General features: G+C 46.7%; 1 protein-coding gene across 3 annotated transcripts; it reads left to right on the top strand.

The window, feature by feature from the left end:
* Positions 1-109: 109 nt before the first annotated feature.
* On the top strand, positions 110-17,638 carry TIFA (TRAF interacting protein with forkhead associated domain). Of its 3 annotated transcripts, none has more exons than XM_045586019.1 (2): positions 110-114; positions 16,459-17,638. In XM_045586019.1, the coding sequence occupies exon 2, from the start codon at positions 16,474-16,476 to the stop codon at positions 17,041-17,043; it is 570 nt and encodes a 189-aa protein (XP_045441975.1). In that variant the 5' UTR covers positions 110-114; positions 16,459-16,473; the 3' UTR covers positions 17,044-17,638. The 3 variants fall into 3 exon arrangements, with proteins under 3 accessions (XP_045441975.1, XP_045441974.1, XP_036306464.1); XM_045586018.1 differs by lacking the exon at positions 110-114 and adding an exon at positions 10,452-10,583; XM_036450571.2 differs by lacking the exon at positions 110-114 and adding an exon at positions 12,029-12,169 and having other exon boundaries at positions 16,455-17,638.
* Positions 17,639-18,002: the final 364 nt, after the last annotated feature.

Below are 18,002 nucleotides of genomic sequence, written 5' to 3'. Positions count from 1 at the left end.
TCGTTATTGATTTCAAAGAGGAAGGGAGAGAGAGAGATAAGAAACATCAATGATGAGAGAATCATGGATCAGCTGCCTCCTGTACTGGAGATTAAGCCCACAGCCCAGGCATGTGTCCTGACTGGGAATCCAACCGTGACCTCCTGGCTCACCCACTGAGCCACGCTGGCCGAGCACTTTGTAATTCTTTTTTATTTATTTTAATTTTTAATTTTTAATTTATTTTATTTTTTACAGAGAGAAAGGGAGAGAGATAGAGAGCTAGAAACGTCGATGAGAGAGAAACATCAACCAGCTGCCTCTTGCACACCCCCTACCGAGGATGAGCCCGCAAACAATGTACATGCCTCTGACCAGAATCGAACCTGGGACCTTTCAGTTCGCAGACCGACGCTCTACCACTGAGCCAAACCGGTTTCAGCACTTTGTAATTCTTAACACAGGTCCTTAGAAGTTAAAATAACCAAATGGCATTGCTGTAACAAAACTCTCTTCATCTAATTATGTGAAGCTTCTGTCTGTGTGTTTCTGTGGATGGCATTTTATTTTAGCTACCAGTAATATTCATCCAATTTAATTTCTTTAAACCCCCTAAATCTCATTAAGAAAGAAATACATTTTCCATAAGTAGTTATTCTTAAAAATATTTAATTTATTTCTATCTTTCAATTATGAATTTATAATACTTGTATAAGCCAGTATTTTAAAATTTTAATACTTAGGAGTCATGGCTAGTGGAAATAAAAATGTTTCATTTCAATGTCCACTTGTTTTTAATGTAAAAAAATATGGTAAATGCCCTAATTGGTTTGACTCAGTGGATAGAGCAGCATTCTGTGGACTGAAGGGTTCCAGGTTCGATTCCAGTCAAGGGCATGTACATTGGCTGCAGGCACATCCCCAGTAGGAGGTGCAGCTGATCGATGTGTCTCTCTCATTGATGTTTCTAACTCCCTATCCCTCTCCCTTTCTCTCTGTAAAAAATCAATAAAATATGTTTTAAAATATGGTTTAAAAAAACTTACAAGCATTTAATCTACTTAATATCATGAGGAAATTCTATGGTGAAAGTGGAATGAAAATAGAAGTTTAAGGAGATAAAGAAATAATAGGTCCAATTGTTAAACTTTTATGTGTACAAGAATTTGTACATATATTATTTGACTGGGCAGCAAATCACTATCATATATAACTTCCTTTGGATACATTTAGAAGTTATTAAGCAACTGAATTAGATCATTTGTAACTATTTAAACATGATAAAAGGTGAATAATAACTTTAAAAATGTGTGAGAGAGTTATTGTTTTTGTAAAATTCTGTTTGGTGAGCAAAAATGTTAGACATTCAGGGCTTTGGAGTGGAGCTGAATGTTCTAGGGCCTCACTTAAGATCCTGGGAAGAGAGGGAAAAGAGTGTTGGTATTGCCATCATCCTTACTGGGAAATGCAATAAGGAGACGGTTACTTTTCTTACCATCTGGACAGTGGGTGGTTGAGCCTCTTCCAGCAGAGCAGCCTGGGAAAGCCCCCAGACTCACGGAAACCTAAAGAAAGAATGTCTCCCTTAGAATCACAATGCTGAGCTCTAGACATATCTCAAAGCCATGCTGGAATAAGTAATTGAGATACACACACACACACACACACACACACACACACACACATGCATAAAAGAAGTACATTGTGACCACTCTGAAAACATGGTTTCATGCCCAACCAGTGTGGCTCAGGGGTTGAGCATCGACCTATGAACCAGGAAGTCATGGTTTCATTCCCAGTCAGGGCACATACCCAGGTTTCAGGCTTGATCTCCAGTAGGGGGCGTGCAGGAGGCAGCTGATCAATGATTGTCTTTTAACATTGATGTTTCTCTCTCTCCCTCTCCTTTCTTCTTTCAGAAATCAATAAAAAAATATTTAAATAAAAAATAAAACATGGTTGCATCATCATATTCATTTTTATTTTCTAGGTTTTATCATCTCAAATATTAATTGCTGAAACAAGCTGATATTATTTATTCCTGTTGAGAGCATTTATTTTGTGCCAAGTGCTACATGGATTCAGACTGACTACAAAAGCAATACTTCTGAAGAAACCACAGTGATGAGTGGATCATGGAGACACAGCTAGAAATTAGCTAGAAAAAAGGCATGAGCTCATAATATCAGGGCTTTGTGTTTCACTCGAAGGAATTAAGATTTGTGGCTTTTATCTTGAAAACACTGGGGAAATAGAAAATATTAAGGATTATGATTATAAGGATAAGAAAAAAGGTCTTTCTTTTTCCTTGCTGTGGCCTTCCACAATTTATGAGAAGCTCCTGGCAATTAAACCCCAAGATTGTTGGCTCCTCTGATTCTGACAACCCCTCTGTTCAAACTGCAAGGTAAGATACTCTCAAGCCTGCATTCTTGCACCCCTCTCCTCCCTGCTGTTTCCACAACTCAGGGCTAACTCACACCAAGGAGTCTCTCTTTAGCAAAAAGTGCCCTTCCGCCAAAACCTGTTTTGGCGGTAGAGCATCAGTCTGCGGACTGAAGGGTCCCACGTTCGATTCCAGTCAAGGGCATGTACATTGGTTGTGGGCACATCCCTGATAGGGGGTGTGCAAGAGGCGGCTGGTTGATGTTTCTCTCTCATCGATATTTCTAGCTCTCTGTCTCTCTTCCTTCCTCTCTTTAAAATATCAATAAAATATATATATTTTAAAAAGTGCCCTTCCCCCTTCCTTTCAAATCCAAGCTCCCTTTCTCCCTTTCAAACTCTTTTGCTCTAAGAATGATTTATAGTCTTGGGGGAAAAAATACTGATAAGACAGGTCCTTAGGACATCTTCCAGACTGTTCCCTGGAAAGTAAACAAACTGTAACTTTTCAAGGCAGCCCCAGATATCTGTTCCACTTTAACAGAATTCCCTTGCCTTCCTTGTTGCTTAGCAACTGCCTGGACTTAAAGAACAGGTTGCTCTTTATTGCCAGCCTGTAAATAAACTTCCTCGCTGCTTCCCTTCTTTTAGTTTGACTTCTTTCACAGCCCACATCACCCACCAAATCCTAACAATGATAATAAAACCATATAACTATTTTAGAAAGAGATCATTGCGGTAAGAAGGTTGGATTATGGAACAAAGTTTGTATTGGGAAAGATCATGGTGGTAGATGGGTTAGAAGAAAAGAGGAGAGTTAGGAAAACAAGAGAAAAAACACTGCTGTCATCTAGACAGAGGTAATGACCAGGCTTAATTAGTGCGAGAAATGTCAGAAATAAAGGGAAGGGGAGAACCATGTAGGTGACAGAGATACACCTCTCACCAGTGTCTGGTGGTAGACAGAGAGGCAGTAACACAATGATATTTGTAGTAGAGGTGACCAAGGCAGAGTGTGAAAGGAAGACCACAGAGAAAATGTGGGAATTCCGGGTTCAGGCAGAAAAAGAGGGTCCCACAGAGGAGGTGTGGAAACAATGCCCAGGACAGGAGTGGAGAAACCATGAGAAAACATAGCTTTAAAAATGGGATGGCCTGAGGAGAAACCAAGATGGCGGCAGAGGTAAACACCTAAACTGCTGCCTCACATAACAATTTCAAAACTATAACTAAAAGACAAAACGGGCATCATCCAGAACCAAAGGAACACTGGCTGAGTTGACATTCTACAACTAGAAGGAAAGAGAAAAGCACTTTGAGACTCACAGGAGCTGTGGAAGGCAGAGGTATGGAAGCGTGCACAGGGAGAGGATTGTCAACTGAGTACGTGGCTCGCTTTCTCAATCAGGAGGGAGACAAAAGCTCCTGACTTGTCTAAACTCGTTCTGGGCGAGACTCTGGGGACCCAGACTCATTTGGGGAAAAACTGGACTATCTGGCAGCTGGTGAAACTCAAGGGAAGCTTTCTCTCAGAGGTGCTTGCAGTGATTATCAAGGGACACTGAGACCCAGGGGCCTCTTAGGATATGGCTGATGGGAAGACATTGCTGTCTGCTCTGCCCTGAGACTCCGCTCCATCCAAGCTGAGCACAGAGGCTTTTGAAAGTCTTGTCTCATAAGGGTGTCTCCAGCAAAGAAGTTCTCCCAGCGTAGACACAGCTTATTCTCATAGCCAGTTGGCCTGGTGGTCAATTCCTCCCAGTGATACCAACAACAATCAAGGCTTAACTACAACAAGACTGTGCACACAGTCCACAAAGGGGTGCACCAAGAGTGTCCACCTCAGGTAACTGGGGAGGCTGATCCACTGGGTCTTATAGGACTCCTAGCATACAAATCCACTCTATCAACACAGGGAAGCAGATAAAATTCAGAGACAAAAAATAGGTCACAAATGAAAAATGGAGGATATAGAGTTCAAAACCATGATTATAAGGTTTTTCAAGAATTTTCTAGAAAAGGCCGATAAATTTAGTGAGATCCTCAAGAATATGAAAAAGAACAAAATGGAAATTAAGCATACACCCAACTAAAATAAAAAAATAACATACAGAGATTCAACAGCGGACTAGAGGATCTCAAGAATCAAGTCAAAGATTTGAAATACAAAGATGCAAAAAACACCTAACAGAAAAAGCAAGAAGAAAAAAGAATCCAAAAATATGAAGATAGTGTAAGGAGCCTCTGGGACAACTTCAAGTGTACCAACATCCGAATTATGGGGGTGCCATAAGAAGAGAGCAAGATACTGAAAACTTATTTGGAGAAATAATGACAGAAAACTCCCCCCATCTGATGAAAGAAATAGACTTACAAGTCCAGGAAGCACACAGAACCCCAAACCCCAAGAGGAATTCAAAGAGAACCACACCAACATACAGAATAATTAAAATGCCAAGAGCAAAAGACAAAGAGAGAATATTAAAAGGAGCAAGAGAAAAACAGTTAGTTACCTACAAGGGAGTACCCATACAATTGTCAGCTGATTTCTAAACAGAAACTATGTAGGCCAGACAAGAATGGCAAGAAATATTCAAAGTGATGAATAGCAAGAACCTACAACCAAGAATTGAAGGTCAGATAAAGAGCTTCACAGATAAGAAAAGGCTAAAGGAGTTATTCACCACCAAACCAGTATTATATGAAATGTTGAAAGGTATTCGTTAAGAAGAGGAGGAAAAAGGAAAATGTAAAGATAAAAATTATGAACAAAAAATACATATTTATGAACAAGTGAATCTAAAAATCAATTGAATAAAAAATCTGATGAACAGAATAAACTGGTGAATGTAATAGAATCAGGGGCATAGAAAGGGAGTGGACTGACAGTTCTCAGGGGGAAAAGGGTGAGGGGGTGCAGGAAGAGACTGGACAAAAATAGTACACCCATGGATGAGGACAGTGGCAGGAAGGTAAGGGCAGAGGGTGCAGTGGGAACCGGATGGGGGGAGGGGGGAAAAAAGAGAAGCAATTTTAATAATCTGAACATTAAAGATTTATTTTTTAAAAATGGGATGGCCTGGCTGGTGAGGCTCATGGTTTGATTCCTGGTCATGGTTTGATTCCTGGTCAGAGCATATGCCTGGGTTGCAGGCTTGATCTCCAGTAGGGAGCAAACAAGAAGCAGCAATCCATTATTCTTTCTCATCACTGATGTTTTAATATTTTTCTCTCCCTTCATCTATGAAATCAATACAAATATATTAAAAAGAAAAACAGGGGATCCAAGATGGAGGCTTAGGTAAACACACTCTATGAACACACCCAAGCCCCCAGCAGTGGCTTTTGCATATGAATGGCCTTCTCTATTGCAGTTCAACCTAGCAAACTTGCAACCTGGTGCAGACAGCTCCAAACCCTCGATGTTCCAAGCAGGGAGGAGAGGACTGTGGTTCTCGCTGTAGCTCCTGCAGGGTGGCCTCAGACAGTAGCTGAACTGCACCCCATTGGAGAGCCAGAAGCCAGTGTTCCTAGTGGTCAGTGTGAGACCAGATTTCAACTCCTCACATCCATAAGTGACACATTCGGGAGGCGGACTCAGTGAGCACCAAAGCCCCACTGAAACAAGGCCTGAGTGCAAAAGTTTTTGCCACTTCAGGTCAAAGGATGGATTTGTCAAATGATATAACCACACACCACCCGAGGCAGGCAGGTGGGGGGAGTGTGGGGAGAGGGTTGTTGTTCCTTTTCAAAAAGAAAACTTGCAAATTGGGCTTCATAATGGGTGTCCGCAGCCTGTGGCCTCAGCAGGTCTGGGTAGTAACACAGACCTGGAAGGCTGCTACGTCCAGGAACTTCTTGCTAACAAAGTCCGACTGCTGCGGCCCCAGCCAACATTCACATTCCCTAAGCTTGCTGTTTACATCCTCCTACGATGCTATCATCACTCTAGATGTTTACACTTTCACCTTGAATAAAACAAGTAAACTCTGCAGTAAACTGCAAAATAATCTTATTTTTAAATATTTTTCTTTTTAATTTAAATATATTTTTATTGATTTTTAGAGAGAGAGGAAGGCAGAGAAAGAGAGATATAGAAACATCAATGAGAGATGGAGGATGAAGCCCACAACCCGGGCATGTGCCCTGATGGGGAATCAAACTGGCAGCCTCTTGGTTCCTGGGTTGATGCTCAACCACTGAGCCACAGTAGCCAGGCTAAAATATTTTTAGTGGCTTTATACAAAATGAAACAGTAATAAAATAAAGCATATGTTACAAATTACTTTGCCTGGTTTCAATATTAGGGATTTAAAAATCACTTCTTTTAAAAACATTTCTTGATTATCTTCAGCAAACTCACAAAGAGAAATCACCAGAAAGAAATGGGCACCCATCTCTTTGGCTCAGGCTCTTCCAAGCTGTTAGAGGTCCTTGGCCTTCTGCTACGTTTCAGGAAGGTGGGTGAGCCAAGGCTGCGAACGTCTGTGCCTCAGAGTTTTAAAGGGGAATACAAGCCCTGGCCGTGTGGCTCATTGGTTGGAGGATTGCCCTGTGCATGGATTCCTGTCCGGCACATACCTGGGTTGTGGGCTCCATTCCCAGTGGGGACAGATGTGGGAGACAGCCCAAATAGATGTGTGTGTGTTTTTTCTCTCTCTGCTCTCTAAAATGAGTAAAATATATCTTTTGGAAAGGATAAAAGGGAAAGGGGAATAGAGGGTTAAGTAGCTTCAGACCCTGTCCAGTGTCACTCAAGGCTTTAGGGAACAGAAACTTCAAGTGGGCACACTTGGATGTTTCTCAACTGCCACAAAGTGGTGTTAGCGTTAAGGCCATGATGCTTACCCAGGTGCCAGAAGCAGACATCAGAGGGAGAGTAGATTCTGATCTAGAATTGAAAGCTCATTCAAGTCTCATTTCGAGTCACTCAAGGGAAACAAAACCACAGCATCATGCATTTTAGCAATCGTAGCACCTGCTCCATTGGTACTAACTAGAGGTCTGGCCTGCACCCTCTCACAATCCAGGATCCCTTCTGGGAAGTCAGACTGCCAGATCAAGCTGAAACTGGCAGTTTCACATCCCCCCAAGGGACACAGCAGTGCCAAAGCGGCAGGCGGCCATGGCTGATTAACTTCCCATGCCCAGCTCAAACCGGGCCCGGATAACAGACAGAGACTTGGCCGACAGCAGCTGCTCTCGCACTACAAGACTTGTTTGAGTTGTCTTGTACCCATGGTGTGAGGAAGTGGGTTTTTGATATCTAAATCCAGCCTACCACTAGGAATACTCAGGGCCTACTCAAGAAGGCAAATAATCCTTTCCACTAATATTTACAGGGTAAAATAAGATTGTTTTAAAATAACAAATTTGACAGTAAAATAGTAGACAAGTTTTCAGGCTAATTTAAATAGGATAATTGAAATAAGTGAATATTCTAGAAAAATTAATTGTACTGGACAAAAAGCTGTTCCTAAATTGTTAACTAAAATTTCTATTGGTAGTTCATCTCATGATAAAATTGAACAACAGGAAATGAACCTACAGCAGTCATATTATAGTGCAAAAAAATTAAAATTTAAAAGCTATCAAGACTACATTATAAAATTTTCAAAAGCCTCCTAATATTTAAATAAAAAAGGGGGAAAAGTAGAAGAATATCATGTAAGGAAAAATATCCTGTAGATACATCTAGAAAATTTGTACTTTAGAAAAATAATTGTAATGCTAACAGCAAGACACCCATGAAAACACACATGGTGTCCAAATAAGACAGAAGAAAATCATTTGGGCAAAAAATGAGAAAGGATCCCAAGTCAAATTTATAGAAAATATTCCTTTATTAACTTTTGGTCTAGAATATGTTTGTATATTTTCAGAAAACAACTCTGAGACCATGTGGATTCTGGCAATAGAGAGGAATTGACAGGACTCCTCCAGCCATGCAGACAGAAGAGAAGCAGTCCAGAGATGGAAGTCACTGACGACGCCTTGCCATACTAGCAGTCAGCAGCTGTGTGTCACTGCAGGATGCCCAGGACCAAACCAGAGAGGGTTGGACCTGCATTACTACCATTTGCCCACCATCCAGAATTGAAATATCATTGCTCACATGTACACATAAGGAACTGTTTGACATTGAAATTGGGTCTCAAAAGAACTGTTGGCCCAGAAAGAAACTCACTACAGACTGATTCATTTGCCTTTCAGCATAACAATTATTGCTTGTCTCATTTTTGATTCTCATATTTCCAGTAGGACATGATCTCACTCATCTAAGGGAAATGGTGAACAACATAGACTGACAAACAAGAACAGATCCAGAGATAAGGAGCCATGGGTCAGACTGCTGGACCTCAGAGGGAGGGTGGAGGTAAAAGGGAGAGATCAACCAAAGGACTTACATGCATACATATGAGCCTAACCAGTGGTCAAGGACAACAGGGTGGGGGCATGAGTGGGGAGGAGTGGGGGATTGGAATGGAGGATTGAGGACAAATATGCGATACCTTAATCAATAAAGAAATTACAAAAAAACCCACAAAGCGGCAGGCGGCTAGGGAGGAGTCTAGCTTTGGGCTGAACCGCGCTTCAGCTGTGGAGCGCACTGACCACCAGGGGGCAGCTCCTGCATTGAGTGTCTGCCCCCCACCCCCACCCCCCTGGTCAGTGCCCATCATAGTGACTGGTAGACGGGTTCTGGTCTTTCTGGTCCCAACAGTGGCTTAGGCTTTTATATATATTGACACCTACTAACCAGTTCTTTGCAGCGTATAGAGCATTGTCACACATTGCATTTTAAAGGTTAGAGATCAGAAACTCCAGTTCTTTTTTATTGTAGTTTGTTGATAGGATCCAAGTCCATGTCCACGCTGTGGACCTGAGAGTTCAGACCCCCTTTACCCAGTGGCCCTGCTCCATGTCCCATCACTGCTGTCCAGAGCCAGCACTGACCCCAGGAGCAGGGCCTCTGCGGACCTGTCCCTGAACTGGAGAGTCCCCGGGGGAGCGGAGCGGAGGCCTCCCAGGCTCTCAGTCCCCTTCTCCCCGCAGCCCGGACACCCCGGTGCTCGGGTCCTCCGGGCCAGGCGCGCAGGCTGCGGGCAGGGAGAGGCAGGGGCTCACCTGTCAGGGGACCGCCTGCGGCACAGCTGCGCTCCCTCCCTCCCCTCGCCCTGGGCCGTCCTCAGGGGAAGTGACTGGCTCCCTTCCCAAGACCAGCGCTCAGGCCACAGCCCCGGACTGCTCCGCGCCGGTCACTGCACCAGCCTGGAGCCGGGAGGCGGCGCGGGGGTTGGTCACGGACAGGAGCGCGGGGCCGCGGGAAGTGGGGTGGGGGTGGGGCTTAGGGGTGGGCGTCAGGGGTGGGGGTCAGGGGTGGGGGGGCAGGGGGGGGGGTTAGGGGTGGAGGTGGGGCTTAGGGGTGGGGGTGGGGTTGGAGGTGGGGGTCAGGGGTGGAGGTGGGGCTTAGCGGTGGGGGTGGGGGTTAGGGGTGGGGGTGGGGGTGTAGGTGGGGGTTGGGTGGGAGGTGGGGCTTAGCGGTGGAGGTGGGAGTGGAGGTGGGGGTTAGGGGTGGAGGTGGGGCTTAGGGGTGGGGGTGGGGCTTAGGGGTGGGGGTCAGGGGTGGGGCTTAGGGGTGGGGGTGGGGCTTAGGGGTGGGGGTGGAGGTGGGGCTTAGGGGTGGGGGTGGGGGTTAGGGGTGGAGGTGGGGCTTAGAGGTAGGGGTAGGGGTGGGGATGGGGCTTAGGGGTGGGGGTGGGGGTTAGGGGTGGAGGTGGGGCTTAGAGGTGGGGGTTAGGGGTGGGGGTGGGGGTGTAGGTGGGGGTTGGGTGGGAGGTGGGGCTTAGCGGTGGAGGTGGGAGTGGAGGTGGGGGTTAGGGGTGGGGGTGGGGGTTAGGGGTAGGGCTTAGGGGTGGTGGTGGGGGTGGAGGTGGGGCTTAAGAGTGGGGCTTAGGGGTGGCGGTGAGGGTGGCGGTAAGGGTGGGAGGACGTGGGGTGCCAGACGCACGCGATGGGGCGGACGCAGAGGCGGCGCCGCGGAGGGCGGGGCCGCGGCTTTTCGGGGACCTCCCGCTTCCGGCGGAGGCGGCGGCCCGCCCGGGGGCTTGTCCGGGACCTCCGGCTTCCGGCGGAGGCGGCGGCCTGCGCTCCCGGGACGGCCCTGCAGACCCGGAGCGGAGGCGGAGACGCGGAGGCCGCGCAGCGCCCGGAGGCAGGTGAGTCGGGCGGAGGTGGCGCGGCCCGCGGGAGCCGCCAGGGCGGGGAGTGAGCGGCCTCCCGGGCGCAGTCCTGGGCACGGCTCCTCGTTTCTCACCGCGAACGCGGGAAACTGCTGCCCCTGGTCCGTTAGCAGCGATGAACCGGCTCCTTTGACCAGAAGCGTCCTCCGCGGGGCCGCGGGGCCGCGGGGCTGCTCTGCCCGCCCGGTGCCCAGGCCGGTGCCGCCGCCGGGGCACAGCCGCTGCTTCTGGGCGGTGCTTTCTGGGACGGAGGCCGCTCTTTTATATACAATATAAACTAGGGGCCCGGTGCACGAAACTTGTGCACTGGGGGTGGGTCCCTCAGCCCAACCTGCCCCCTCTCACCTACTGGGAGCCCTCAGGGGATCTCCTAAGCCGCAGTCTGGCTTCCCTCTGTGGGAGGCGAGTGGGCTGATCAGGGGAAGGCACCAGCCCATCACCCCGCTGCTGCAGCCCCTGCCAGTCACACAGCCACCAAGGTGTTTTCATCAACACGGACCCCAGTCCCTTCAGCAAGAAAAAACGACAACTTTCTTTAGGCGTTTTCAAGATGTGTCCTTCATAGGATGTGCATTTCTTTCTTTCTTTCTTTTTCCCCCTTCACTTGAGGATATGTTTCCATTGACTTTTAGAGAGTGTGGAAGAGAAAGGGAAAGACAGAGAAACATCAAAGTGAGAGGAACACTTTGATTGGTTGCCTCCTGCATGAGCCCTGATCTGGGCCCCGGCCAGGGAGGAGCCTGCAACCTAGGTACATGCCCTTGATCAGAATCGAACCGGACCCTGCAGTAGGTAGGCATTATCCACTGAGTCAAACCGCTGGGGCAGGATATGACATTGCTCAGCCCTCTAGCAGCAGGCCTTCATTTTTTTTTCTCTCCAGAAGTGTGGTGGAAAAACCCCAGATCACCTTTTTGGATTCTTATTACCCAAGTTACTAAGAATATTACCAGTGGCATACAGGGAGCTTAGCCAATGAGCACTCAGAAAAGGTGTTTCCTCTGTAGTTCACACCAATTGCGGGTGGGGCCCTGGCCCAAGCTTTAGGCCTGGGGAGGGGACCCCCAGCTCCCTGTGAACACAGGCTCCGCCCCTGCCCCCTTCGTTCTGATTGCAGGTTGGCCCTGCCCAGGCTGCTGTGGGCCCACGTGGCCTTATCTCACAGTGACCTGGGTGCCAGGATGTTCCCGGGACACAGGTGCTGGGCGCCTATGTATGCAAATTAAGCACCATCTTTTTTGGGTTGATTTGCATACTCACTGATTGGCTATGGGGATAGCGAAGGTACGGTCAATTTACATTTTTGTCTATTATTAGGTAAGATATTTTTATTGATTGCAGAGAGGAAGGGAGAGGGAGAGGAATGATGAGAATTATGGATCAGCTGCCTCCTGCCCACTTCCTTATTTCTGTTCATCTATTTATTCCAGTTCATTTGCTGACACAGACATTGCTGAGGGATCTCATTCCTGTGTATCTAGCCTTCCCATATCCAATACCAGTTTACAACTTGAATGATACTTAGCTATCTCCAACTTCATGTAATTCCATAAAATCAGATGGTTTGCGACTTTGTAAAGAAAATATTTGTGAAATCTTGAATAGATGTTAAGTGCACATGGCACAAAGGCTGTTTTGAGCGCCTGCCCACTAGTGTGTGCTATTTATTTATTTTAAATACTAGAGGCCAATGCATGGATTCATGTATGGGTGGGGTCCCTCGGGGATCGGGGCCCCAGCTCGCACCCCTACAGCCCTGCCTGGCACCCACTTTGGCCTGGCGCTACCCCCTCACCTGCTCCACCATTCGCCTGTGTGACAGTTGATTGGGGCCAGGGCCCCTGCCTGAGTCCCTCAGTGTCTGGGAGCCTGGCAGCGCTGGTCAGTCTGCTGGGTGTTTGGCAGGGCGATTGGGCCCCTGCCCATACATCCCGCCATGGTCCCACTCTCGTTGGGGCTCCTTGGGGCCAGCAACACCTCCGCTGCCACCTGTTGCCAGCGCTGTGTCGCCAACACCTGCCATGTTCTGTGCCACCCTCTGGTGGTCAGTGCACAACATAGTGGTTGAACTACTGGTTGAATGGTGAGGGGACAATTTGCATATTAGACTTTTATCATATAGGATATTTTTTTTATTGATTTCAGAGAGGAAGAGGAAGATAGAAACATCAATGGTGAGAATCATTGACTGGCTGCCTCCTGCATGCCCCCCACTGGGGATGAGCTCACAACCTGGGCATGTCCCCTTGACCAGAATCGAACCCAGGACTCTTCAGTCCACAGGCCTACTCTTTATCCACTGAGATAACCGTTAGGGCTAGTGTGTGTTTTAAAGAAAAGACCCACCTAGTTTAACTTTCAGGGTGGTTTTTGGCTAGTTTCTGTCTTTTCTCTTTTTCCCACTGACACCTGAAATGGCAGAGCGCAGGCCACCTTGAAGGCCACACTGAAAGCATGGGAACTGCTGGCGTGCATGGCGCCCTGGGTGACTCTGGGCTGAGGTCAGAGACCATGACTTACCCTAACAACCTGCCCCATCACTAGCGAATAGGAACCAGGTCCTCACTCCTGGGAGTGGACCCAGCAGGTCCCTCCCGGTGCCAGGTTCCAGCTGGTGTCCAGCTGATTCTCACACACACGCCTTCCTGCTCCCTTCCCCGCCAGTGTCACAACTGCAGTGTCTTCAGATCACAGCCTAGGGTGGGTTCACTGACAGCGTTGTGGGCTGATTCTTGCTGTCTTTGATTTCATTGTAATTTTTACCTCACATGGGCCCGTGATCTTAAGGGTTCCTTTCACTTTTCCTGTTTGCAGCTAATGTATGTGTCTCCTGGCAGGTAATGTATGTGCACTTCTAGCAGGTAAATGGTTCGAGATAGTAAGTTATTTAAAAGCTTATTTTACTCTTACCATTTTAAAATGTCTCCGTCGCTAATGCAATAGGGTGTAAAAATCTGCATGAAGAATTGGTTACAAAAGTAAAGTTAGATAACATAATTCCAAATGAATAAAAATGAAATCTGCTTAGCTATGTCATTTTTTGAGTAAATTGACAATTTGATTTTTAGCAGCATAACTTTGTGAAACAAACAAAACCTTGGTCTGTTACAGTACCAGGAGCCATAGAAAGGAACGAAAGCACTGTCTTTTAATAGCTCTGATGTTAACATTAACACAGGCGGCGGACAGAACACTTGGTCACACACCAGCCTCCGTTAAGACAGAGCCGCCGCCGGGGGCTTCCCAGCACTGACTCAGGATCCGATGCTGCTGCTGAAGAATGCGCTGCACTGATGTGTAGAATGGAAAAAACATCCCTCTATTATTGATTGAAAAATGCAAGGCCTAGTATGTGCAAAGGATTTTTGTAAGGGTAAAAGCAACTTTACAGCTGCCGATTCTAGAAGAGGAAACAGGATGAGGGTGGAGGGAAGATACTTTTTAAAAAAGCCTTTACTGTTTGAATTTTGAAATCATGTGCATGTAACCCTTTTTAAAGTTTTAAAACGGCATTTCAAAATAACCTCCAGGGGTTTTGGTAATAACTCTCCTGCCCTGTGATGCACTCCCCCTGATGCTGTCCCGCAGGGAGGGGCCGGGCGCAGGTGTGGCTGTGTGGTCACAGCACCGGGCGCCGCCCGTGGTTCCTGACAGCTGTCCAGCCGTTGGGGTCCTGACAAAACAAACAACTTGTGTGGAGTAGCGACTGTTCAGAACTACGTCAGAGTGACTTTTTAAAGTTATGTGATGTCTACATTTTAAAACGGTAAGAGTAAAATAACCTTTTAAATAACTTATCATCTTGAACCATTTACCTGCTAGAAGTACAAATGATCAAGGTAACTGTTGCAATTACGACTTTTTAATCTTCCTTCAGTCAGGCTTCACAAGTCACATCTAATTTTAACAGTAAATGAAGGATAGCTTTCTCAGAGGACACAGACCGAAGGGAAGCCCCTTGGTTCCCGATGCCCTTCAAGCACAGCTGCCCTCGTGTGTCTGAGCCCAGCAGTTCCATTTAAATGAGAAGGAAACCGAGGTGTCGTTATGCCCCCACAAACCACTATATTATCAACAATTATTTCTTTTGTTGTTGGATTACATGTATGGTCTCATCAAACTAGAAATGAAAAATAAAGATGTAGGAAAGAGTAACACACCAATTTACAGAGCTGGAATACAGTTTCACATTTGATTGAAATGATTCTATTAGGTCTAGTAATAATGTCGTTTTCTAATACTTTTTTAAATCGAATTTATTTAAACAATACAACAAAATTTAATCAACAATATAGTTGCCGTTGTTTTCTACTACTAGTGCCCAATGCTCAGGAAGCGTTTTAATCCCTCTGTTGTAAAATTCTTGTGATTTTGATGCAAAAAATTCGGTCAATGCATTTTTGAGGCATTCTTCATTATTAAATTTTTTTCCAAGAAGAAAGTTTTGCAAAGAACGAAACAAATGGTAATCGGAAGGGGCAATATCAGGAGAATATGCAGGTTAAGGGAGAACTTCCCATTCCAGCTGGCGCAGTTTTTCAGCAGTGATTCTTGCAGTATGCGGTCGTGCGTTATCGTGGTGAAGAATTACGCCCTTCCGATTAATCAGCGCGGGTTCTTTTTCTCTTAAAGCTTGGGCTAACCTTTCCAATTGGGCACTATACACTGCACTTGTAATGGTTTGGTTAGATGGTAAAAGTTCATAATGAAGAATTCCTTTAAAATTCTACCAAACACACAACATCACTTTTTTCGCATGCAAGTCAGGTTTTGGCGTGGGCTGTGGAGCCTCATTTTTGTCCAACCATTGAGGCCGCCTTTTCAAATTAACATACAGCACCCATTCTTCATCTCCCGTAACAATTTGCTCTAAAAACGGCAAACGGTTTTGACGAGAGAGGAGCGAACTGCAAATTGTGACTCTTTGATTACGGTTGTTGTCGGTCAACTCATGAGGAACCCATTTTCCAAACTTTTGGACTTTGCCAAGTGCACGCAATTGATTGGAAATTGTTTTTTGTGAACAATTTAAAGTTGTCACAAGCTCTTGTTGGGTAATTTGAGGATTTTGCACCAAAAGAGCTTGAAGAGCTTCTTGATCAAAATTGGACACACGGCCTCGACCACTCTTGTCATCTAACGAAAAATTTCCCTCACGAAATTTCTCAAACCAACGCTGGCATTTTCTGGCGTTAACTGCATCTTGACCAAGAGCACTACAGATGTTTTTTGCAGCCTCACTTGCTTTTCTTCCTAATTGGAACTTGTAAAGCATGCAGTGCCGAATATGCTCTTCATCTGCCATCTTCTTAGCCCTAGTTTTGCAACAAAAACCAAACCAAACACAAACTTTTTCAAGCAAAACTTGTTAATTGCACTTCACACGTTCTGTAGATACCACGTGTTTGAAGGTTATGTCAATACAAGTCAACGCCAAGCAAGATTTTAAACGAATGTTTAAAAACGACATTAATTATTACTAGACCCGATATGTATTGTTTTCTTAACTTAAAATCTAAATGACCTATCAGAAGATTTTCATCAAACATGAGAATCAGGATCTCATTGCCTTGCCCTGCTGGCATGACTCAGTGGTGGAGCATCGACCTGTGAACCAGGTGGTCACGATTCAGTTCCTGGTCAGGGCACACCCTGGGTTGCCATCCCCAATGTGGGGATGGCAGCTGACCAATGATTCTCTCATCACTGATGTTTCTACCTCTCTCAAGTAATAAAAAAAATAATAATAAAAATAAATATATATATACACACACACACACACATTTATTTATTTAAGAAAAGGTCTCAGGACCCAGAGGGGGACGTGAACTAACTTGCTGCTGACTTGCAGACTGGTGCCGCCGCCATGTCCAGTTTCGAAGACGCGGACACGGAAGAGACAGTGACGAGTCTGCGGGTCACCGTTTACCATCCTGGCCAGACACAAAGTGGGATATTCCAATCGATAAGGTTTTCTAACCCGGAGAAGCTCCCTTCCAGCGAAGTGGTGAAATTCGGCCGAAATTCCACCGTTTGTCGCTATACTTTTCAGGACAAGCAGGTTTCCCGAGTTCAGTTCTCACTGCAGCTGTTTAAAAAGTTCGACAGCTCCGTCCTCTCTCTAGAAATCAAGAACATGAGCAGGAGGACCGGCCTGCTGGTGGGCGGCACGGAGCTGGGCTACCTCAACAAGGTGGAGCTGCCCTACAGGTGCGTGGTCCGCTTTGGCGAGTACCAGCTCCTGGTGGAGAAGCAAGATGGGGAGTCCCTGGAGTTTTTCGAGACTCTCTTCACGATGTCTCCCAGACCCCTCCTGCAGGAACACGGCTGGCCCGCAGGCAAGCCCACCCCTGAGCTCTGCAGGCCCCCGCCATGGTCCGCCCAGACCACCTGCCTGAGCGCTTGCCCCACGGAAATGGATGAGAACGAGTGTTAGCGAGCCCAGAGGCGGGAGCGCTGCGCGGACGCAGACAGCTGCCTGCGCCTGGCGGCGGCCTGCCGATGCCCGGAGCCTGTCCCTCGTGGGAGGCACCGACTTGGTCGCCTGGCTTACTGGATGGACTGAGGGTTGGTGCACACGGCGTGTTGTGATGAGTGCTGACCAATAGGGTGGCAGTGTTTTCTCTTTACACCTCATGTTAGTCCCGTGCTTTGCTTTGTAAGAACCATCTCTTGGGAACGTTATCTCACAGCAGCTGTTGGTTTTAAGGCCAAAGCTACAGGAGGGTGGCTGTGATCGCTGCTGGTGTTGCACGCAGCCTGCGGGTCGCTGGGCACCAGGCATGGTGGGAGCGTGTGTGATAGTGTCTGCGCATCGCTGTGGCTTTAATATGGCTTAGTGTTCTCCAAGAATAAAATTCTTGTCTATAATCAGTACTTAAAACATTTTAATGAACCACTGTGCTACATGCAGAAGTATGTTTTCTTACCTAATTTTAAACTGATTTTTATGTCCTTTTAAAATGTTTAATTCCACGAATTCCAAATGTTAACAGCACCAGTGCAACTAATAAAATCTAACTTTAATTCTCTAACCATTTTCTTGGAAACTCTAAGGACAGGACCAGTGCGGCCGAGCCGAGGCTGTGCACTCGGACACACAGCTCTGCCCGAGTGTGGCCTAGCCATTCTCCCCGCCTCCTCACTCTGCATGCTGACTCGGCCACCGGGTGCCAGGATCCATAGAGAACCCGACCTCCCAAGGGCCAGCAGCCTGCCCTCTGCCAGTCAGCTCTCCTCGAGACTGCCCTGCACGAGGTGTCTGACAGGAGGTGTTGCAGCTACGCTGTCTCTGATCCCTCTCCCACCCTATGTCTGACCCAAAAGAAGACCTTGTTGGTGCCACTTCTGAAATGTCTGCTCTGCGTTCCACAGCCGTTCCCGCCCCGGCCCCGC

This window comes from Pipistrellus kuhlii, unplaced genomic scaffold, assembly GCF_014108245.1.
Source record: "Pipistrellus kuhlii isolate mPipKuh1 unplaced genomic scaffold, mPipKuh1.p scaffold_m20_p_21, whole genome shotgun sequence".
NCBI classification, from domain to species: Eukaryota; Metazoa; Chordata; class Mammalia; order Chiroptera; family Vespertilionidae; genus Pipistrellus; species Pipistrellus kuhlii.
This window is presented reverse-complemented; position numbering and strand designations above follow the sequence as displayed.